The sequence below is a fragment of the Microtus pennsylvanicus genome, chromosome 11 (genome assembly GCF_037038515.1).
Source record: "Microtus pennsylvanicus isolate mMicPen1 chromosome 11, mMicPen1.hap1, whole genome shotgun sequence".
Lineage (NCBI taxonomy): Eukaryota > Metazoa > Chordata > Mammalia > Rodentia > Cricetidae > Microtus > Microtus pennsylvanicus.
The window spans coordinates 98304418-98329359 of record NC_134589.1 but is presented as its reverse complement, the minus strand read 5'-3'; the positions used below and the strand labels follow the sequence as shown (position 1 = coordinate 98329359).

Here is a 24942-nt window from a genome sequence, read left to right as displayed (position 1 = left end):
AGTAGTCCATTGTGTAAGTGTACCACATTTTTCTTATCCATTCTTCAGTCAAAGGGACAACCAGTCACACTTCTATCAGCAATACCTGCTGCTCTTCTTGTGACTGAGTTGTCTTTGGCTGAGGCAAAGAAGACTAAGTGCAGCTGAACTCCTGGGGTTCACGTTAGTAGCTACATGACTGCATATTGTCATACGATCATAGCCAACAGTAGGAAAACCTAGATTTCTTCACCAGCATTGATCTTGAAATATTTGGTGACCTTGGTCCATAGGACATGACTTGAGATCAGTGGGATGGGGACAGGGGATCATCATGTCTGCCTCACATACCAAGTTGGAATCTGAATCTAGTGAGTCCTTTGGCTTAAACTGTTCTCACTGTTGTCCCTGGCAGTAGTGTGACCTCATTTGTCTCTTTAGACGTGATAAGGGACAGTAGGCCAGAGGAAAAATCCACTCAAAGGGAACTGAAAGCCTCTTTTGGACTCTAACCCTCTTCAACACCGTTACCATACTCTACACAAAGAAAGGGTCCTCTTGCAGTTTTAGCCATGGATGGCCCTGAAAGTAAATGTGGTCCTTCCTCTGATGGGGACGTTTCTTCTTTTCTTTCCTTCACCCTCTTTTCCTCCATCAACATCTCTTTCCCCTTCCCTCTCCTTTTTCCAACTCTCTCCTCAATTTCCTTCCACAATGTACATCTTAAGCTCTTTGCACTGCCCTAGGCCATGGAGAACACTGATAAAATGGAAGTAGTCCATTTTACTTGTGGATTTTACAGTCTCAGGGAGCTTATTGTCAACACTTCAATAAAATGGAATTGAAAAGTAGTGAGGTCATTTATTTGCTGAAAGAAAGAATATATTTCTTGGCATGAAATATGAAATTACTGCTATCATCTTTCCTTACATCTGCAATCTTTTAAAACACTAAGACCCCTTAGTGATATTAAAAATCCTCATCCTTTACGGTGTGAGTCATAAGATTTTGAGGACATTGGATAGAGAAAATGTACAATGTCAAAACATTACTGTGAATTCATTTGTGTTCCATATTTATACGCCTTTTAAGTTATATCAGGTTGACTGTGTCTGTGCGAAGAGACTGACTAAAGGGTACAAGAAAAGCCTGGTCCACAGAGATGTCCCCTGCAGGTTTTCTCCAGGCCATCTTTTGGAAAACTACTTGCTGTTCAAGCATGAGAATCTGATGTTCATCCCAGAAGCTATGTAAAAAGCTAGGCATGGTGGCATGTATGTACTTGTAAAACTAGGCATGGTTAGATGTATGAACTTGTAATACCTATGCCCTGACAGTGTAGACTTACTACAACTTAGCCAAACTGACAGGTGCCGGGTTCAGGGGTGAAGCCTTTCCTCAGCAACAGCAGCAGCAACAACAACAACAACAACAACAACAACACACACACACACACACACACACACACACCTTCAGTCTTGCTTCAGAGAAGTATTTTTGTCCAACTACCCTCTGATAGGAAATTTTGACCATGTACATTGTTGGAGGTTTGCTAGACCTGCCCAACCCTCTGTGTGCATTTAAATGTTCTAAGTCCTGGTTGCAAAGTTGGTCACGGGTTTGTGAACCCCCAGCCAGATGGTGACAAGCAGAAACAAAATTCGCAATAGTCAAGTTCCATCCACAGAGCAGAAAGCTCAGTTGGAAGGTGGTGGTTGGAGAATTTATGCCAAAGACATCTTGTCTCTGCCTCTAACTGGATACATTTAATCCTAGACCTATTTTTATTTTAGTTTGTGACTTCTCAGCATTATGCAGAAATGGAATATTCTGACATTTAAATAAGGACTATTTAGCTTCCAAACTCAGTCTACTGGTATCCACAATCTTGTACTATTTCTCATCATACCACCATCAGAGATATTTTTTCCTCCTGAACAAATGTCCCAATGACCCTTGGAGTTCACAGATTGGGAGGTCATGGGCTCCAGAGTGCTATTTCCATGCCTTACATTGCTTAGTTTTTATTTCTTTCTTATGTATCAGATGTGTTGGGTGAAGTTTAGGCTTAGGATTTTTTACCATCCCTGTGTGTGTGCACATGTGCTTGTGAGTATATACAAGGGGGGAGAGGATGCAGACACTCTGGCAAGCATATGTAGATATATCTGTGTCTTCCTCTATCACTTTCCACCTTGTTTTCTGAAACAGGGTCTCTTGTTGAACCTGGAGTTTGTCAGTTTGGCTAGATTGACCTTTTGGTCAACAGTGGCTTCCTGATCAAGCAAGGCCCCGAGCGCCTCTTGTCTCTGCCTCCCAGCACCAGGATCACAGGTGCACACAGCTACACCTTGTTTTTCACGTGGATGCTAGGATCCAACCTCGTGCCTTCTATAGCAAGTAATTTAACAACGGAGCCGTCGCTCCTGCCGTGCCCTTCCCTTTGAGCCGTCATTCTAGTCACATCCCCCTCTTTCCTATTTGAAAAGCTTCATCTTTAGAGTCACTACACAGAAGGAAGGGATATCAGTTTTTCACCTCTACATATGAGAAGTTGCTCTTGACCTACATGACTTTGGGTCTAGCATGTGTGGTACATGAGTAAAGGCCCCCAAGCCCCGTGGTTGGACACTACTCTGACCTTACTCTGCTGATGACCACACTTCTGCAATCCGATTGGCATCTCCCTTCCGCACGCACAGTATGGACTATGTAGGACCCAAACTTTTCTCACTCATGACTGCAGCTTCACCAAAGTCTGTTCTGGTTGAAAACACGAGTGTGTATGTGACTCTGTGCCCTAGATTTTCTATCAAGAAAGCTGCTGCCTTGCCATTTTCAATTCCAATTGGGCTTCTGAGGAGCTCAGGGTGCCCAAACCCTCAGCAAGACATGAAACGGGAAGGAATGGGGTCAGTTCCCCTTGTGGTGCCCACAGAAAACCCTAATGGGATCAGCAACAACATCATGCTGACGTCTTTGGGCTATAGATGGAAGCCTGCTCCCCACGGGAACCACCATCTCCAGATTCAAAAGCTTTGATGGGACTGAGTCTGCCCTGAAATCCAGCCCTCATTTTTGAGTTTCATAAACTGTTCCTGACCCTTTTGCTTGTGGTTTCAGAGACTGATATCTTTGGGGCTCTTGCTGGTGCTTAGATCTGTGCGTCACAAAACAGGCAAGCAGAGAGGAGCCTTACGCAATCTGTGGTCAGTATAGTAAGAGCTTCACTGTGTTGGGAATGCCAGAAATGTAAACAAAAGCCCCCTTTCTGAGTAAATTTCCCTTTGACATAAGACATAAGACATAAACACATTTATGCTCCCCTCTGACCGTCTATATGGAAATAGTATCTGATGTCATGTTGGGAGAAATGTGGTCTCTTCCTATATTAGCTTTCTGTCTTAGCACCATGAGCTAGTTGCCCAACAAATGACAACTTAAGAGAGGAAGGGTTTACCTTGGCTAGCAGTTTGGGCATAGGCATTTTATCACAGTGACGAAGCAGAACCCTCCCTGGTCTTGCATTTGACTCACATGCTGCATCAGCTAGAAGGGCTCTACTCCCAGTGTCCACAGTCAGGAAGCAGGGAAAACTAAACACTGATGTTCCTCTCACTTTCAATTTATTCAGTCTAGGACCCTAGCCTGTGGAGTGGTGTTGGCCACATTCAGGCCTGTTCCCCCTCCTCAATTAACTCAATCTAGAACTCCCTTACAGACATGTCCACATATGCTCAGGCATGAAGCCTAGTACCCACAGCTAAAATATCCAGGATAAATGGTTATGGGTGATAGTGACCATGATGACATCCCACAGTGAATCCAGTCAGTCCTCTCGAGTCTCTGCCAACAAGACTCTAGTAGTGATTGTATCACTGTGATAGATTTTTCTGGTAAGCTTTCGCCTTACTTTAGAATTATCATCCAAATTTAAAGTTTGGATGAGCCACAACAAACACATGTGCGTGCATGCACACACACATATGCACATGCACACACACACACACATACACATGCACACACACATAGACGCACACAGATACACACACAGACATACACACGCACACACAGAAACACACACAGAGACACATACATACACAGACACATACACACAGGCACACACAGAGACACACATATATACATAGATACACAGACACATAGACACAGACAGACACACACATAGACACACAGACACTCACACACACACATGCAGACATACAGACACAGATACACAGACACACAGACACATATGCAACACAGACACAAACACAGACACAGACACAGACAGACATACATAGACATGCAGACCACACAGACACACACATCCACAGGTACACACACATACACACCGCTATTCCAGCCGGTCTTTTTTAAATTTCATGTGAGGGAACACTGGGCCTCCTCTCAGGGAACTATTATTACAAAAACATGGGCAACATCCAAAGTATCTTGAGCTTCAAGGTCAAAGTGTTCACTGTGGAAAGCATCAGTGTCTCTGTTGTCCTCAGGGTACCTGGGAGTCCTTACGCTCTCCTATCCCCTCTTTTGAGTCTTTTCCTCCTTCCCGCAAATTTCAAATTATTCCCAGATTCACAAGCCCTCCATGCTTCTCCTTGCCTCTAGCCTTACAAAACCTAATCTTACCCTGACATGATTACTCATTTGCGCGGCAGTCTCTTTCTAGAGAACTTGGAGCCAAAAGCAACATGCTTCTTGTCACTAAATAAAAAATATATATGCCTTCAAAAATGTGTCAATGAGTAAAGAAAACAACAACAAACAAACAAAACCCAAACCACCAGCTCCTTCTCTTTTCTCATCACCCGTGCTGAAAATCAAGGGCTTTGACTTGTTAAAAAATGAATATGTCTGCCTGCTAGGTTATATGTGGGAGACGATTTTTTTTTAAAAAAAAAAAATGTGTTTAGCACATTCATGGGTCGGGACAAAGGATAAAGGGTACAGGTTCAAAGTGCATTAAAAACAAAAACTGACCTCATGGGAGACATGCTGGGAAGCTGGGAAGCAGTGACATTGCTTGCTATGAAACCCCTCCAGTACAATCCCCTCAGGTCATAGGTGCTCTTACAGAACAGGTTGAAATCTAATCTGAAAAGGAACTGCACACTCCTGGAAGTGTTGAAGACTTCCCCCTGGTAGTGCTGACTTCCCCCAGAAGTGTTGAGGATCCCCACCCCCAGAAATGCTGGGGACTCCTCCGAAAGTGCAGAAGTGCTGAGGACTTCCCCTGGAAATGTTGAGGACTCAGGCAAGTAAGAGGCCGATTCTTCTCACTTTAAATGGTACAAAGTCTTCTGGGAGCTGCATCTCTTCCGGGCTGGGCATTCTTAGATTGGAAGGGCCTGGAAAGGCTTGTGTCACTCACTCTACCCCTAGCTCCCCTGACTTCCTGCAGTAAGGATACCACTCCTGGAAACACTAAAGAGTCATCAACATCTGAGAACTGCACATCATTTAATTGTAACAATTCTCTGATGACGTTACCAACGCTGTACTATTACACCTGGTAGATGTCAGAACTGGAACACAAAAGGAAATTCTACAACTTCTCCACCTTAAATCTCAGCTTCAGATGGTAATGGTGATGGGACCAGCCACAGTATGTCAATATGAGGGTGATGGATTTGTTTAAGGAAACAAAAGCAAATTATGGCACTGCCAGACTATAGTAGCTTTTTTGTAATTTTGTTAAATAAAATATGTGGACTAGGGAGGTGGCTCAGCAACAATGTGCTAGCAAGGTGATTTGTGGGAACCTGAATATGACTTCCAGAACCCATGTAAATAGGACATCTGACAGTGATGCCTGCACATGGCAATGCATCCCTAGAAGAGAGAACTCAGAACCTTTGACATAGATGCAATGTCCCATGGGTCACCGTCATTGGAGGCATGAACATGAGAGAGTCTTTGCTGGGAGAAGATAGTATGGTCTGGCCACAACTCAAGTTTCCCCTGCTCCCGGGAAAACCTGGTCTCTGTCCTCCCATCAAGAATTAGCTTCCGTCAGGAAACAGGCTTAGCAGTCCTATTTGCTAGCACTCCTTTCTAAGATAAAATTAATGGTGTTTTGACCTCTTTGTAAGAGGCTAAGCTGACAATGGGATGTGTGATACCAAGCTCTTCCTTATGAAAATGACATTCAATGCTTCACACCAGCTCAGGGCTTCATACCAGCTCAGGGCTTCCTCATACCAGATCAGGGCTTCCTCACACCAGCTCAGGGCTTCCTCACACCAGCTCAGGGCTTCCTCACACCTGCTCAGGACTTCATACCAGCTCAGGGCCTCCTCATACCAGCTCAGGGCTTCCTCACACCTGCTCAGGGCCTTACCCCAGCTCAGGGCCTCCTCTTTGCCAAGGCTCACTCTCTAGTTCACTGCAACACTCCCCACTTGTTTCTGCTTTCCATCTATTTCTAATTCCGAAAAACAGCAAAAGATCTGCATGTTTTGTAGTCCTGCCCAAGTTAAGCTTTGGGGATACAAAGGAAAAAAATAGAAACAGTTTGGATCTGATGCTTAGTGTGTGCTGCAGGCCATGAGAAATAGCAAAATCATAAAACATGGTCCTTGATCTTTCTGAAGGAGATTATAATATACTCAAACAAATTAAAAATGGAATGAGAAAGTATTTGAACCACAGTTCACTACACTGGGAAGAAGGCTACAGGGCAGGAACTATCTAACTGGGAAATGATTCGTACAGGCTGTAATCACTGCTGAGAAATGTAACATCACTCTCCTTTTGCAATCTGGGTTGGGCTTACCAAGTTGGCTTAATTCTAAAGAGAGGTTTGGTACGCTCAGGCAAAAGACAAAGACAAAAAAAAAACCATCTTTGTACTTGCATCTTGAAAGGAATCAAGGTAGTGTTTCTTTTAGCCAGATTTAACCAGACTGCCAGTGTCCTGGTTTATAATCCTGGAGACAATATTAAAGAGAAGATATTCTGGGAATTTATGAATCCCCCTATGGAGAAAGACACATTTTGTATGTGTGTCCTCACAAACTGAAGAGAGGGGAAAGTCAACAATACATTGTGTTTTAGGAAGTGACATTAGTGGCTTTAGAGAGGAAGCAGTTATATAATTCCAGAGGCTCATGGTGGGCAGAGGGCTTCAGATGAGTCTGGGTTGGTGATGGGTAGACAAGAGATAATACGCATCTTCCATGGCATTGTGACTGTGTATGGTGCTGGAGTTTGTTGGAAGGGAACGAGTTCGGCCAAGATAACCATTCCTGCCACTCTGTCCCCAATGCTGACTCACCACAACTGCTATCTTGGGTGACAAACTTGCTGGGAGATAGAGTGCTTGATATTTTTCCTCTCATAATTATGCATGTTCCCCTTCTTATGTATAACTCTGAGACCTTCAATGAGTCATTTTGTCTATGAAAAAGAAGCTGGGAAAATCTCTATCCATCAAAGCAAAGCAAATGCAGGGAGAATTTCTAGGTGCTTGTTGCTGAGTGAGAAACTAAACACAGATGCCTTTGAGAGTAAATATCCATCACTTAAATGGTGCAATAATCACATTCAATCTTTTTCATACAAATAATGAAGGCATGGAAAACTCCTGGAACTGTGGTAGAAGCCAACTCTAAAACTATGCCTAGGGACACTTCTGTCACCCTGTGATCTTTGGGGAGATTATGATTCTGAGAGGGAAAATAACTAAGCAGAGGATTAACTCAGGATTAACTGTTAGAAAGGTATACAGCAGGCAGTGATTAATACTAAAACCTGAAATTGGAAAAATCAATGAGGGCATGCTTAGCCCCAAATGAGGCATCTATATCATACCACATTCCCTCCAAGGCTCAGAGAATGTAAGAAAGAGGGACCAGAAAAATAGAAAGAGCCAGAGGTCAGGGGAGATTGTTGTGACATGACAGGGCCAAAGCACTCTCAAACTCACAACAACAGTTGACAGGAAACAATCTTTGCAAGATCAAAGTAGTCACCATTCCAGCAAGGACAGGGAAGTGTAGGCAGAGGCTTCTTGTTTGTTTCTGGACACCCAGACCTGAAATAATCACATGGAACCCATAATAATTGCAATATTGTTCAGTCAGTAGCTTAAGTATTTTTCTGGCTAGCTCTTACATCTTAAATTAACCCATTTTTATTATTTTATATTTTACTACGAGGCTCGTGGTTTACCAGTAAGGTTCCCGGGCATCTGTCTCCTTTGGTGGCTACATGGCATCTGCCTGACTCTGTGTTCTTTTTTCCTCTCTCTCTGCTTGGAATTCCCGCCTTACTCTATTCTGCACTGCAGTAGGCCCAAAGAAGCTTCTTTATTAAACAGTGGTAACAAACTAAATTCACAGCATACATAGGAGAATCCCACATCACCTCTTTTTTTCTGTCTAAATAAAAAGGAAGATTTTAACTTTAACATAGTAAAATTACATATAACAAAGCAGGTATCATGTAGGAATTATAGTTGCAATATTTATAACTATTTCTTGTTTTATTTTAACTAAGGAAAACTATAATTATAACTATCTATTTTTTAATTTTATCAAAGACCCAAGAAGGATATAATATTACCTATGTTAACAGGAAGTGCATTGTAAACAACTTCCAAAACTCTACAATTGACAGAGACATCTCACTGTCTGGACAGTCACCCAAAGTTCTTTTGTAACATTGGTGCATCTATCTTTAGCCTATAGGCCCATAGTATCAGGCAGAATTTTTCATGAAGCAGGAAATCTGAAGATCTCTAATGCCTTGCACTGACAAAGTTTATCAGTTGTTTTGTGTTTGTCTGTGTTTATGTGTGTATGTGTGTCCATCCTGCAAAACATCTGGCTGTTCTCTCATGAAATAGAAACCCTGAAGGACCATTTCACCTTCTTTTGGCAAATTTAGCAGTCATCTTTTTTCTGTGGGTCTTGCACATCCAATTCATACAGCATGCCATCAAGCAGTCCAGGCAAGAGCAGTTTCTTGCCCAAATGGCTAACCAATTCCATAAGGAACCTCTCTGATGCCCATCATCCTCTTGAAGTAGATTGGTGCTGCTAGGAACAGATGTGTCTCATTGTTATGAAAAGTCCTAAGTTCTTAAAAAATTTAAATGCTGTTTTGTAAGTATTTGAAAGGTTTGAAGAATAACTATCCATTTGATAGCCATTGTATCTCTGTACATCTAGAAAACCTAACTAACATGACTACAAGCTTGACTAATATAGTGACTATTTATTGCCCCGTGTTTTTAATCATACATTACAATTTTAAATGGGATGCACAAATACAATACCTTAATCAAGAGCAGAAATATACATATAACAAAATTGACCTTAAATTTTTATTAATAAACCAAGATCCATACCAATGCAATGTATTTATCTCTATATCATATCTCCCTTTAAATGAACACAAACATTTATAGACAATATTTGGGAATTTGTGTGTAGCTTTTATTTAAACTTCTTGCATTCTTTGTTGGACAAAATATTTGGGGGTTTATAGAGACCTTTCAGGGGGCCTTGATTTGTCAAACCACATTAGTCTGGAAGGAATTTACAGGTTCTTATCTTCTGTGGAAATAAAAGCAGAACCTCTTTTCCAAAGCAACATATCCTTAGACTCAAATTTTGAAGTCAAGATACCTTTAAAATATATAGGTTGGTTTAGTGTAGCCACCAGCACAATGAAATGTCTCTCTGTACTTAGCTCCTTTATAGTCAAAAAATTCAAAGAAAACTTAATAGTATAAATAATCCAGACTCTCTGTTTATATTTCATCATTACGTGGCTTGTTTTTTAACTCTATTACTTTTTTCTACAAGTTTAATATTTATTTTATTATCTTTACTTCTATAACCTGTGACTGTCTGTACTCTTTTATATTATAACTGTCTATATTCTTTTTCCTCTCACTCTCAAGTCTATGTACATTTATCCAACACCGTGACCCATTTAGAGGTCTTTTCCATCTGAATTTGTCTTTATTGTGTGTGTAACTATAATTATCTTTTGAATAGGAGCACTTTTTTTTTTCTTTTAAATGTTAAGAAGGCATGGCTAGGACCAACTCTGAGGATCTGCCTATTGGCTTCTCCCAGTCCAACATGCTGGAAGCTTGCTTACTACCTCTGAAAGCCATGCACATGGCCCCAGCTCCAGGGTCCATGTCATCATTAAGCAAGTTGTAACACACTGCTTATAGACCCCATTTAAGTATTCAGCCTCCTGAAAGAGCCAGAGGTTTTCATGCAACTAACACAAACCAGGAAGCCTTCTTAAAGGAGCCATGCAGTTTTTGCTGCGACAGCTGAGTCAGGAAGATGTCTCTTTTTTTAAATTTATTTATTTATTAAAGATTTCTGTCTCTTCCCCGCCACCGCCTCCCATTTCCCTCCCCCTCCCCCAATCAAGTCCCCCTCCCTCCTCAGCCCGAAGATGGAGGTGGGGGTTCCTTGGACTTTCCACAGGGCAAGAAGATGTCTCTTAATGGAATTGTGCCTCTGCTGCTTCTAGCAAACAGAACCCACCTGAAAAAATGCTGCTACCATGAAGGCATGCTTAACTGTTTGTGTGTGTGTGTGTGTGCCTAGAATTTTTTCAAGCTCTCTCAGGTTTTATGTGGATGTAGTTGGCCCACGTTGGCACTCTGTTTTGTAGGGGGAGGCTGTTTGTTTGTTCCCAGCCACCCAGACATGAAATAATCACATAGAAACTGTATTAATTGCAATACTGTTTGGCCAATAGCTTAACTGTATTTCTAGCTAGCTCTTATGTCTTAAACTAACATTTTTTATTATTTTATATTTTGCCACAAGGCTCTTAATTTACCAGTAAGGTTCCCAGGCATCTGTCTCCTTCGGTGGCTCCATGGCATCCCCATGACTCTGCCTTCTTTTTTCCTCTATCTCTGCTTGGAATTCCTGCCTTGCTCTATTCTGCACTGTAATAGGCCCGAAGCAGGTTCTTTATTAACATATTCAGACCATACAGAGGGGAAGAGGCTCCCAAAGCCCCACCCCAGCAGAGGAGCTACTGTCAATTAATGGACAATGAAAAATGAATTTGTTTCTTCAACAATGTGGCACATAGTACATTGCCAGTGCTCCAGAGGATAATGCTCTAAACCCATGCATAAATTGGTAGCACTAACTAGACTCAGGGGGTTATTTAAAAATAAAACATATGAGTCTTGGAAGTAAATCTTGGGGGCACTTAGGAGGAGCTGAAGGGAGTGAGCAGCAGGAGATATGATCCAAGCACACTGTGTGCACATATAAAATTACCAAAGACTAAATAAAATTTTGAAAGACTACAGTGTCACAATGAAATCAACTACCATGAATGAGAACACAGAGCAAACAGAATGAGAAGTCTAAGAATTACTCCCTTTGGCTATAGGTTTGGAATTGCTAAACAAAAACAGGTTTGGAAATCATAATGAAAAGAACAGCTAAGGTTGTGAAAGAAACAAATAAATATCTCATGCAAAATGAAGAAATTAAAATGAAAACAAAGTGAAATATCACCAATTAAGGAACAAATGAACTAGAGAATGAATCTTCATGTGGATCAACCAGTTCCAGCCCACAGAGATAACTAAATATGAAAATAAGGTTAATAACCTACAGAATAGACTGGCAGTGCCCTGTGTTAAAATTTTCAGGACAAAATGAGCTACTACAGGTCATTAGGGAATTGCTAATTACAGCAATCAGATACCACTGTCAGCCTATGAAAAGAGCAAAAGTCTTGCCCAAACTCTGACAAAACTAATTCAGTCTTGTGGATATGAGGGATGCAAAACAGAATACAGTTAGGCAGAAAGTTCAACATTTTTTTTATCATATAATACAGAGGGTTTAGCAAAATTTCTCTGGATATTTTGACCAGTTGAGTCAAAAGTATCCACACAAAAGTCTTCACTGGTCTGTGTTTGTAGTGGCTTTATTTATGACTGTGCAAATTTGGAAAGAACAACATCAGCATCCATAGGTGACCAGACGAGCAATCTGTATCCAGACTGTGCAACTCGGTAATGCAAAGAAAAGAGCTACTGATCCAGAAAAGACAGGGGAACATGGAAAGTGTGTATCAGGCCGTAGAAGAAGCCGGTCTGGAATATTTCCAGCTGACTATATGACACTGTGCAAGGATGACACCATAGGTCAGTAGTTGTCAAAGTTTGGGAAGAGTTACAGAGAAGAATACATGACTTTAAAAGTGTTAAGATTGCCGGTGGTGGCCATGCACGCCTTCAATTCCAGCACTCTGGAGGCAGAGGTTGGCAGATCTCAGTGAGTCCAAGCCAGCATGGTCTAGAAGAACTAGTTCCAGGATAGGCTCCAAAGCTATAGAGAAACCCTGTCTTGAAAAACAAACAAACAAACAAACAAAAATGTTAAGGTGGGGAGTTTATATTTAAAACAATAATGGATGAAACTTTCACTTTTTAATATTTATATGTGTGTACATGTGGAGTGAGACATACATGTGGAAGTCAGAGGACAGCTTTCAAGAGTTTGTTCTCTCTTTTCACCATCTGATTCCCAAAGATCAAATTCAGGTCTTCAGGCCTGACAGCCGGTGCTACAGAGCCATCTCACTGGCCGTAGGTGGGAACTTTCCTTCCAGAGTTAAAGCTAAGAGTCATCAGAATCATACTGAGACCAATACCTAAATATTCTACACCAAAATCAAAAGGAAGTTCCCAGAAGCAATTTGAGAGAAAAGAGAGATGGTGAGGCATGTGAATGGCAGTGAGTAGAACGTTGGCCCTATAACAGCAGTTCAAATCTTAGGAAAACTGAACGTCATCACAAGGCCGGAAATATTACTACTAGCTTGCTTCAGAAATAAAAGTAAACCAAAGGCATTGATGACCCTGTGACTTCACAAAACTTAAAAACAAGACTCACTTGAAATCTGCAATGATATGAACTTTAAAACGTCCTTCGTTTTCCATCAAAAACCTCCTACTCAGCCTAGAGAGCAGACACAATGGAGTCATGATTCGCATTTAGCATATAAGTTTTCTTTGATGATTAATGTCCCTGAGATAGAATTCTCGAGACTGAATCATGGAGCAAATGCCACTGCTTAGTGAATTGTAAATGGCTTATGTAATTACTAGACACTGAAGTCATGGAGTTTATTCTAAATGGGGACTGGATAAAATGCACAGAACAGATAGTGTTGAGCATGCCGCCTTTTTATTTCCAATGAAAAGTGCACCTGTTTCCTCAGCAGCTTATTGCAGTGAGGAAGATGTTCACTTTGCAAGAGGCCATTCAGAACCAAGATGTCTTTCTTCCACTGCTGTTTAGTATCTTAAGCTCATTATTGTGGGTGAGTTTTGGGAGTTGTTTAGAGTGTTCTAAACATGAGAAAGAAGAAACTAATATAGTTGAGGTCCACCATCTGCCAGACACGGTTTCCAGGCATTCTATTCCTTACAGTCAATAGTAGCACAAGCTGTTGTTCATGAGACTTCATGTGAACCAGACAACTGCCTGGAATATGCACTCTTGCTGTACACACCATTCATGTAAGTGAGAGGTTCAGACGTTAAGTCTTTCCACGGCAGCATGCCTATCCTGTGTGAGCCTGGGTGGGAGGGGCTTTGGGGGCATGTAGAGGACAAAGGCAATAATATGGGGAGACTGTAACCATGATCAAAACTGTACCAGGAACTGCCAAAATCACCACACTGTAAATACCACCTAATTTAATCCTGTCCATAATGCCAGCAGGGAGGTGTTATCCTCAACTGAGAGCCAAAGATCAGCCAAGCTCAGCAACTTACCTTAAAGTCACACCATTGTAAGTCATGTACATGGTCCCAACTCATAAGTATCTACACCAAGGCAAGTGCTCAGGTCTTCACTGCCTGTTGGTGTTCTGTTCTGTGCAGGTGAGATGGAGGAACTGGAGACACTGTGGCTTACAGGCATCTGCCACAACGAGAAGAATGAGGTGATGAGCAGTCAGCTGGACATTGATAACATGGCGGGCGTGTTCTACATGTTGGCTGCGGCTATGGCCCTCAGCCTCATCACCTTCATCTGGGAGCACCTCTTCTACTGGAAGCTGCGCTTCTGCTTCACGGGCGTGTGCTCTGACCGACCCGGGCTACTCTTCTCTATCAGCAGGGTCAGTACCCCAAACAGCTCCTTCCTGGTACAACAGCCAGGTCTGGAACAACAGAGGTTTCAGAGAATCAGGCACATACTGCATATTCCTGAGACATTTTAATGTCTACCAAATCATCTATATATTACCTATGTCAATCATCTATTTACCTATAATCAGTCTATCATCACCATCATCATCTCTGTATCTTTCATTTATCTATCACCTACCAATCTATTAACTATCCATCTATTCTCTATCATTTATGTCTATTCATCCATCTCTATCATCTATCTATCACTTATCAACCATCTGTCATCATTTACCACTCTATTTGACACCTGTTTATCCATCATCTATATATCTATCATCTATCAATAATTTATTGTCTATCTATCTATCTATCTATCTATCATCTATCTATCTATCTATCTATCTATCTTTCATCTATCTATCATCTATCTATCTATCTATCTATCTATCTATCTATCTATCTATCTATCTATCTGTATGTCTATATGTCTATCTAGCTTTGTCATCTGTCATATATCAATCTATCATCTTTCTGTCATCATCTGTAAATTTATCAATCTATTTAATACTCATTGCCATGTATCTTTCATCTATCTATTATCTAGTTAGTTATCTATCATATATCTTTCCTTAAATTGATCTACCTGTTTCTTTCATCTTCCCATCTTAATGAAAAGCATTTAGTTTTATATGCTGCTCTTTATTGGGGGAAATGAAATAATTAGTTTAAAGTGAGTTTGTGTAATCTTAGCATTAGGTGAGTTTGAGGACTTTGGAGACTCAGAAGGTACACATTAGCTCCGTGAGGAGGATTTATTTTCTCCATTCAATTACACTCGACTTGGGTTCTGTGCAAATACATATTTCCTAATTAGCTTGATGGCATCTAAACACACAGATTGCTTAAAAATAACAACGTGCATGCATATAGCTAGGAATTATGCCAACTTTAAACTAATTCTCCCAGCCAATTACTAAAGGCTTTTCATATCCAAATGGTTCTGGGATTATGTTAAGCAAATGCACACTGTTGCATTTGCTTGTAAATCCAGCTTCTCTCTGAGACAGACAGCCACGTTGGTGGGATCATCATCATGAGACATGAACTGAGTCCGGTATCCCCACCTAACCATGTTAGGGCTGGAAACTGAGAGGACTGGGGAGTGTAGGTGAGGCTTTGTTGGCAGAATTTGAACTTTCCCACCCTCCAGGGAAGACAGGGATACCCAGCCACTACTGGTGCATCCCAAAGGCTTCAGAGAGTCCAGTGGGGCAGAGGCTCTTCTCCTCCGATATCATTTGTCTTCTAAATCAGAGCAACCTGATAAGTATAGATAAGGAGGTACCATTATTTCCCTGCCTCCTTTCTGTACTAAAGAGACAAATGGAAAGTTCAGCCCATGATGTTGGTTGATGTAATAAGCCTACAGTGCAGGATTGCCAGTGATGGCAAGGTGGGTGTGGATAATGGCCAGAGTCAGATCTGGTTTCTCTCTTATCTCATTGTGAAACCTCATGAGGTTAATATGATCACACCGTTCTATGGATAAGGAAACTGGGGCCCCAAAGCTTAAAAGAGGGCTTTAAAAAAAACTTTCATCTTATTTTTCCTGGAAGTAACAAGCTTGGGAGATAACAACTCCTAAGGAGCAACACCCATACTTGCCTTTTGGCCTATGCACACATGTGTGAATAGTTATGTGATCATGGGCATGAGCATGAGTGTACTTGTATACACACACACACACACACACACACACACATGACCTGTATACAGAGTTGAGTCACATACATTAGTCAAGTTCAGAGTGTGGGCTTCTTCCCAAGGGTGTTGATTTGTGATGCTCTGAAAGCTCCCAAGGTGGGTATTTGCTCCATAGAGGATGCCTCTCCTCATTGCCAGTTCTTCCAGGACACTGGCCCTGCAGCCCAGAGTAAAACAATCACCAGACAATAAGTACACATAAGTCTCCTTAAGGATCAGTGTCTCTGGAGGTAGGAAGAGCAGAGCCAGCAGTCCAATGTGGCAGGGGAGCACAGCCATCTGTTCAAAGTGACAGGGGAGCACAGCCAGCTGTTCAAAGTGGAAGGGGAGCACAGCCAGCAGTTCACGGTTGCAGGGGAGCACATTTCACTATGGTGGCTGGTGCACAGAAGTCTATAGGTTATCCTGAGGGAGAACGGGAGCTTGTTAGAATAAAGGTACAAATTTAGAAAAAAAAATAAGACTGTGTTTTTCATAATACATCAAGGAGAGGAGACAAAGACCCTACCTGACTTTGACATAGAGGAAACATCAACTTCTCACACATAGGTGGAGACTCCCTCTAGATTACATGTAAGATTATATTATATGACTAATTAGGGATTAACTAATGTGCCAGATTCTATGAAACACATGGCAGAGTTATATAATTCTTGTGTCCACAGTCTGAGTGTTCTAGCATTCTCAGTAAAACTGACCAGGAAACAGAGAAGGAGACTAAAGATAAAGTAGAAAGAAGGAGGGAAGGAAAGAGGCAAGGGTGGGAGGAAGAAGGGAGAGAGGGAAGGAAAAGAAGAAAGGAAATGAGGAAAGAAGGGAGGGCTGGAGGAAGGGAAATAGAAAGGCCAAGAATGGATGAAATGGGGATAGAAGGGAAGGAACTTAAGGACTCTGGGAATAGGGAAGAACAGAAGGAGGGGAAGAGGAGAATAAAGGAGTAGATGAAAGTGTGTAACAAGGGAAAGAGTGGGAAGGGAAGAATGAAGAAAGGAGGGCAGAAGAAAGGAAGAGAGAGGAAAGGGATAGAATGAGGGAAAGGAAGAAAGGAAAGGGGAAGAAGGGATAGAAAAGAAAAGAGGGAGAAGAAGGGAGGAAGGGAAAGAAAAGAAGGAAGAAGGGAATTGGCATAGTGCTAGTTCCTAGGTTCTGGACCTTAAACACAAAGCTTAGGTGGACACAGTCTTAGCAAAGGTTGCTTAAACTTGAGATGATCATGCTTTATGTACAGCATTTTTGTAAGGCTGAAGTGGAGACTGTCTTCAGACACAAAGTGCAGCTGTCCAGATGAGTTCAGACTTCACAGTTCTGAGAGCATCCCTTCTGGGTTGAGTTTGATGTAGCCATGGGGCTCAGGAAAGCCATGATCAGAGTCACAATGACACAAATTTCCTACTATTTTATGTCAAAGTCTGCAACAGATCTGCCTCATGAATCCATTTCTCAGGATGGCTTCCTGGCAATCTTAGGAGGAGGCAGATGAAATTCCACAGGCTTGATCTAATTGTTTTCATATAGGTATGGTGGTCAAAATCTGGATGTGAGTAGAAGAAAGGAGGTTACAAATCTAAATATGTTCTACCTATTACAGCAGCATGAGCGAGGAGCCCTTCCCCTGTCAACAGTAGAGCAGCTAGTTTCATTATTGGAGCTTCCTGCTGACTTGTAGGTAGCTCCAATGGTCTACCTGAAAAAGTCTCTTAGCTCTAATGGTCATGGAGTCTCCTCTCCCCAACAATTGTTACTGCTTATATAATCTGAATAAAGTCCTGTGAACCGTGTAAATTTCTGGAGCTTTCTGAGACTTATGAGATGAGTCCTAATAGAACATTTCAATACTGAGTAAATACTTACACATCACCAGTGTTATCTATTGAAGTAAGATAATCAGGATTCAGAATGAATTCCAATCTCTCTCTATGACTCCCACAGGAAATCCATAGTTCACTTTTGCAGGTAAAGCTCAGATGGGCAAATGGTTTCATACTCGTGTCATCTAGACATAGTGGTAACCTCTGTTGATGTGTTCTGTGTTCCTCATCCACAGGGCATCTACAGTTGTATCCATGGTGTGCACATTGAAGAAAAGAAAAAGTCTCCAGATTTCAATCTGACTGGGTCACAGAGCAACATGCTAAAGCTTCTTCGGTCTGCCAAGAACATCTCCAACATGTCCAACATGAACTCTTCAAGAATTGACTCACCTAAAAGAACTTCTGACTTCATCCAAAGAGGGTCCCTTATAGTGGACATGGTTTCAGACAAGGGGAATTTAATATACTCAGACAATAGGTCTTTTCAAGGGAAAGACAGCATATTTGGGGACAACATGAATGAACTCCAAACATTTGTGGCCAACAGGCACAAAGACAACCTTAGTAACTATGTATTCCAAGGACAGCATCCTCTCACTCTCAATGAGTCCAACCCTAACACCGTGGAGGTGGCTGTCAGCACTGAATCCAAAGGGAACTCCCGACCACGACAGCTTTGGAAGAAGTCCATGGAGTCTCTACGCCAGGATTCTCTGAACCAGAACCCAGTCTCACAGAGGGATGAGAAGATTGTGGAGAATAGGACCCACTCCCTAAAGAGTCCTAGGTATCTTCCAGAAGAGGTAGCCCACTCTGACATTTCAGAAACTTCCAGCCGGGCCACATGCCACAGGGAACCAGATAACAATAAGAACCACAAGACCAAGGATAACTTCAAAAGGTCAATGGCCTCCAAATACCCCAAGGACTGTAGCGAGGTTGAGCGTACCTACATGAAAACCAAAGCAAGCTCTCCCAGGGATAAGATCTACACCATCGATGGTGAGAAGGAGCCCAGTTTCCACTTAGATCCTCCACAGTTTGTTGAGAACATTTCCCTCCCTGAGAATGTGGGCTTCTCAGATACCTACCAAGACCACAATGAGAACTTCCGCAAGGGAGACTCTACACTGCCCTTGAGCAGGAACCCACTACACAATGAAGATGGGCTTCCCAACAATGACCAGTATAAACTCTACGCCAAGCACTTTACCTTGAAAGACAAGGGTTCCCCGCACAGTGAGGGCAGTGATCGATACAGGCAGAACTCCACACACTGCAGAAGCTGCCTTTCGAACCTGCCTACCTACTCAGGCCACTTCACCATGAGGTCTCCCTTCAAGTGTGATGCCTGCCTGCGGATGGGGAACCTCTATGACATTGATGAAGACCAAATGCTCCAGGAGACAGGGAACCCAGCTACTCAGGAAGAGGCCTACCAGCAGGACTGGTCCCAGAACAACGCCCTCCAGTTCCAGAAGAACAAGCTAAGGATTAACCGGCAGCACTCCTATGATAATATTCTCGACAAGCCCAGGGAGATAGACCTTAGCAAGCCCTCCCGGAGCATAAGCCTCAAGGACAGGGAACGGCTTCTAGAGGGCAACTTATATGGGAGCCTGTTCAGTGTCCCCTCAAGCAAACTCTTAGGGAATAAAAGCTCCCTTTTCCCCCAAGGTCTGGAGGACAGCAAGAGAAGCAAGTCTCTCTTGCCAGACCACACCTCTGATAATCCTTTCCTTCACACGTATGGGGATGACCAACGCTTAGTTATTGGGAGATGTCCCTCGGACCCCTACAAACACTCATTGCCATCCCAGGCAGTAAATGACGGCTATCTTCGGTCATCCTTGAGGTCAACAGCATCATATTGCTCCAGGGACAGTCGGGGCCACAGTGATGTGTACATTTCAGAGCATGTTATGCCTTATGCTGCAAATAAGAATAACATGTACTCTACCCCCAGGGTTTTAAATTCCTGCAGCAATAGACGCGTGTACAAGAAAATGCCTAGTATTGAATCTGATGTCTAAAATCTTCCATCAGTGTTTATCTATAAGGAAACATACGGAATGGCCAACGTACTGGAGGGTAAATGTTAGATGTCCCATAGTACCTTGCTAGAAGGAAGAGGACTTAGGGAGGTACTTTTTTGTTGGCTCTTTTGCACATGGCTCCATGCCATAATCTTTCACTCAAGGAATCTTGTGAGGTATGTGTTGACCACAGCACATGCCAGATGGGTGAATCCTTAACCAAAAACAAATAAATGAATACGGGCAAGTCTTCCAGATTTGCCGACTGGGTATGGTGGCAATAATGGTGCATCAGATGGCAACAGTGTTGTTGGTGATTGCCTATTTTCCAAATTCCATGAAGGTCAATCCACCATGTAACTTCCACATCAGAAATGCCTCAGTTTCTCTAACACAGAATAAGCAATATGGTATGCATGTCCGTCTAACACAGACAATAAGACAGTTAAGAATGCATCCGCACTGTAGTAAGAATGACCCGCACAAGGACTAAGAAGTTTGGCTTGTAACAGTTCTCAGCTTTCTTGTTATGCCTTCCATTACAACCCTGGCTCAGCCCCCAAGAACTCCAGGTTCCCCCCCAAAGAATAGCAAATCAGTGTGCTCATCGTATGTATGCTACTTTCATTGTAGTCTGTCCCCAAGACACATCTGGAACACATCTGTAGCCACAGGGACTCTCAGGTGGAGAGCTAGAAGAATCTCTTTGGATGTTAATGTGTGCATATCTCTCACCCTCAGCTTCAGTGGTCTTGTTCGGCGCTGCATAAACACATTTCTGTCTTTGATATCTAGATGTGGATCTTCTGTCTATGACATAGTGGCCGTTGTAGTTTATCTTGAAGACTTATGTACGTAAGTTTGCGTTTCCTCCCTTCTGGTGATGACTCAGGGTTGTATAGTATCTCTTACCCGATCCCTCCCAGAGTAATTGTAACATGTTCTGTCCCCAAAAAGCCACGATGGTGTCTAATTAGCTGTGTGTTGTGTTCCTAGAGTTGTTAATGTGGTGACATGTACCAGCAGCCATGTGTAATCTGTAAGAAGTACCATGCCCTCTGTGTGCCCAAGGCTAGCATGGTTTTACATTTATCTTCCTTAATGTCAGGAAACTCTATTAGACACTTCTTTCTATACAAACCTCCTCAAATCAAAAGCCTTCAGACGATAAACCACTTGTGCATCTGTCACGAGCACCCTCCCAGCTAAGGATAAACTCTGTAAGACAGGGTTTTCCCTCCTCTGAAATGTGCACTATTTCCTTAGCACCAACAGAGACAGACGAGAAATCTTCAATGCATTTGTCATTCCTGAGTCACCCATATTGTCCTGTTCTTGGTCCCCTCAAGCCTGTGTGCATATGATAGGACAGATACTCATTATTTTTAAAAAATTGGAGACAGTGAGGGGACTATTCATGCATGGAAAATTTCTTAGCACATAAATTTTCTACCAGATTTTGAAAAAAAGATCCAAAAGGTAGTTATGATACTTTTTTGAAAAAGACATATCACTAAATAGCAAATAATATAAATTAGACATTTTATTTGCTTCTTTTCTATCAATTATTATATTTTCAATGCATTTTGACCTTGATATAGCTGGGATATCTGGCGATGGTATTTTGCACAAGACTTAGCCATCTTGGTGTCTTGCTCCTATGAAAGGGACCAACCAGCCTTTCCTGTTTTCCTTTGTACTGGGTTTTGATTTGGGTTCTCAGAGAAAAGGACAGCACTACAGGTTGAAATTCCATCCTGTTTCTTTTCGTCATGGGGTGTTCTGGTTTGTAGCTGGTATTGTCCTGTAGTTGGAGGCAGGGGAGTTCTCGTAGAGCTTGAGAATGCATTCAATGGAGCAGTGGAAACATTCAGCAGATCTCCAGTAGTCCATAATGTGGAAAGCGATGCAATAAGCCGAGTGCCAGAGATGGAGCGGTGGAGGGGGTGAGGACAGAGCGCAGAAGGTGCTGAGGCTGTGCCAGAGGTTGATAAACTTCGAAATCACATTTTCTCCCATGGATCCAGCATTCTCTCCTTCCCTAAGTTCCAGAGATGGAGAAGTCTGCATTGGAGAACCTGAAACAGTCTCCCCAGTTTCCGATCTTAAATTTAGGCTTCAGTGTCTGTAGTGTCTTTTAACTCCTTCACGTTGTTTCCCCTTTTCATTCCAGACCTGTGTTCCTCCTGCTAGGACCTCTGTCGTGTCCTCACAGAAGGGAATTTGAAGTCTCCTTAGAATACACAGTAGTGACTTGCCATAAATCCAAAGAGTTCTCTGTTTTCCTGCATTGTTCTCAAAGCCCAGGGCAGCTGCTGAATGCCACTGAGTTCCAGTGGGAGCACAAATTACACTTGTGCTGCTTCCTCTAAACCTTCTCCAGAATATCCGGGGATCAATCTTTTTTTTCTATTAACCCCATAAGAAAGAAATTAAAATGAGGCTTTTGCTTCCAAAACATACCTATTACCAATTGTGTAATGGGAAAGAATATATATGTTTTAACACCAACATATATAAATAACTCATTGGTAGTTAGGGGATGTATGGTAAACATATTTTTTTTCCTCCTGCACTAATTCTGACTCTTACATGCGATAATTCCAAAGAAGAAACTGAGAGGGTCAGTCTCCACGTGGAAGGTGACTATGTGGACCTGTTTGAAGGTAATCCAAGTGAGTGCCATTCCTTGGAAAACTATCACAAGGAGTGGCAGATGGAGCCTACCGTAGGAGGCGATGAGGACTGGATGGGAAGCCCTGAACTGTGTTAGAGGGTCCCAGTGTTAAACTCAGGCTCCAAGCTCTTAGGCTCAAGGATGCTAAAAAGCCAGCATCCCTGAACCCAACAGCCAGCTTGTCATCTCGGAAGCTTTGGTGGGTTCCCCATTTTGGAAAACACCAAACTGTCCTTCAGATGGAAGTATTTGAACTCAAATAGCCGGGCTTCCATATCCTGCATACAAGAAAATTTCCAGGACATGACCCTAACTCTGTAAAACTTCAGTGCTCTGGGGAACAGTCCTGCCACCTTTACACCTGTAGGTTTCAGGCCACTTCTGGCTTCAGTGTTACAAAAAGGCAAACCCCCAGTGATGTGTCTTCCTGTCAGTAAGACTTGCCTGGGAGCAAGGGGTGGTAACCTCACCATTGGGGACTGCTCTGTCCTCTGCATTATTGTAGCAAGCTAAATAGTGGCTGCCATGCTGTGGGATTTCCCCTCCCTGCCTCAGACGATCCATGAGAAGGGTTAATATTTAGCTTTCTGGTGGAAACATTAAAATCTATGCATTTCAGCAAAACCCGTCATATCAATTCACACTTATTTTCTGGGGAGAGAAAAAGAAAATTACACCTTGTTTACAAATGAAATAGTTTCATTTAAATGGGACTTTAGCCAAAGCAGTTAATTAGTCAAACGATCCATGGTAGTCACACTGTCTCACGTTGTTTATTCTATTTGATGTGTCTACCGCTGATGTGTATTAATATTCTGCATCCTTCTCAGGAAATGACAAATGCCCTGAATTCTTTGCAAATAGAATTGCTAATGAAAAAGAAAACGAAAGTTGGTGTTAATTAAATGGTGATTAAAAATTTATCTCCCTTAAACCTAAAAAGTGCAGCTTTAGTAATTGCTTGTCATATAAATAAATACCCTGCACTGGAGGGGCTTGCGGTTTAAGACCTAAATAAATACTAACGTGAGAAGCGAAAATCTCCATCAAAAGAGCGGATGTACCCATTGGCGGGGTACACATCTCTGTACTGTTTATCTGCGTGGAGCTTTTGTGGGAATCCTCAAGAAAAGGCTGCAACCTGTTTCAAGATGGAGCTGGTTGGCACTAACCTTGGCTATCATAGACTTAACTGGATTTCAAGAAATGGAATTTAGGAGGAAGCCAAATTTATCAGTCAGTATTTAATAGTAATTCAAGGTCTAAAGAAAAGAGGCCTTCTTTCCAAAAGCATTATTTATTCTACTTGAGTCGAAATTTGGCCTGTCTATGTGTCCTCCCTCTTCTTTTGGTTAAATAGGGTCAGAAGCATTCATTGGGAGTTTACGGGTCTCTACTTGAAAAGTTTTCCAATGCGAAGTTACCATTTTTCAGTCAGCCATTTTCCTTTGTACTGTGTTCATCTCTAATATCTCTGACGAGGTCAGCTTGATGCAGATCAGAGATGACCCAACAATGCACTTCTGTGAATACAGTTGCTCATATGTACATGTATATATTATACACGCTCGGTTTCTACAATTCACACTTAAGTGTATTATCCCAACAAACCTGTACATATTGTAAAGTTTATGTTAAAAATCAAATGGTGGTGATGGTGTGAACACACAGAAAACCCATTCTGATTATTTTGATAGGAGGATATTTATGTAGAGAGGGCATTATATTTTTTTAAATATCGGCTCTAGAAAGGATAACAGGGCTCAAGGGGCCTTGAGCATTGGTGTTCTTGGCCCCTTAAGGAATAAAATTCGGAGTGAGGAGTGTGCAATATATACTGCTTACAGTCATTTTTGACTATGATGCTGGTGTGGACTTACATGTGGCTTTTGTAAACCCATCAAAAGATGTAGATTTCCTATTTAAATCTCTCCCGGCTCATCTGTGACTAGAAGAGCTATCAGCACAGAAGAAACACAAGATGCCTGTCCAGAAAAAGCTTAGACTAAATGGATTTTGTGTAATGACATCAAGATCTTGGGGAAAGGAGACAGTGGCAGGTGACAAGGGACAGTAATCTGTCTAAGGTAAAATGGAAGAGCATCGGAGCTGGGGCTGGAACCCAAGACTCTGTAGTCTGATTTCTGGCTTGGTACCTTTACCAAGCTGACATATCTCTAGGTTTCTTTTGGGAAGACACTCCCCATGAGTCCCTCTGGAGTAGGAGCCAGAGAAACTCACAGAACTGCCCTGGCTTTCTTTGTTCCTTGTTCTTTGCAAATCAAGCATGACTCTCTGAATTTGGTTTTTCTTTAAGCTCCTTTGCAATCCCTCACTCTCTCAGGGCCCCGGAGAAGAGAAGATCTTCTCTTGGCCTGTCCTCTAGAGAAGATCCACAAAGGGTAGAGTTTAAAGCCTCTGACCAAAGAAGCAAGCTGGCAGCAACGAGGTCTCATCTCTGCTACTGAGCAAGGGCTGCCAGCCAGCCCAGAGGACTAGACAAGG

At 42.2% G+C, this 24942-nt stretch overlaps 1 protein-coding gene across 1 annotated transcript in view; it reads left to right on the top strand.

The window, feature by feature from the left end:
* Positions 1-23302, top strand: part of Grin2a (glutamate ionotropic receptor NMDA type subunit 2A) — a 447114-nt gene extending 423812 nt beyond the window's left edge. The window contains exons 13-14 of the mRNA XM_075942009.1: positions 13898-14136; positions 17958-23302. Coding sequence (XP_075798124.1) covers positions 13898-14136; positions 17958-19757 — 2039 coding nt within the window. The 3' untranslated portion in view covers positions 19758-23302. The remainder of the gene's footprint in view (positions 1-13897; positions 14137-17957) is intronic.
* The last annotated feature ends 1640 nt before the right edge of the window (positions 23303-24942 follow it).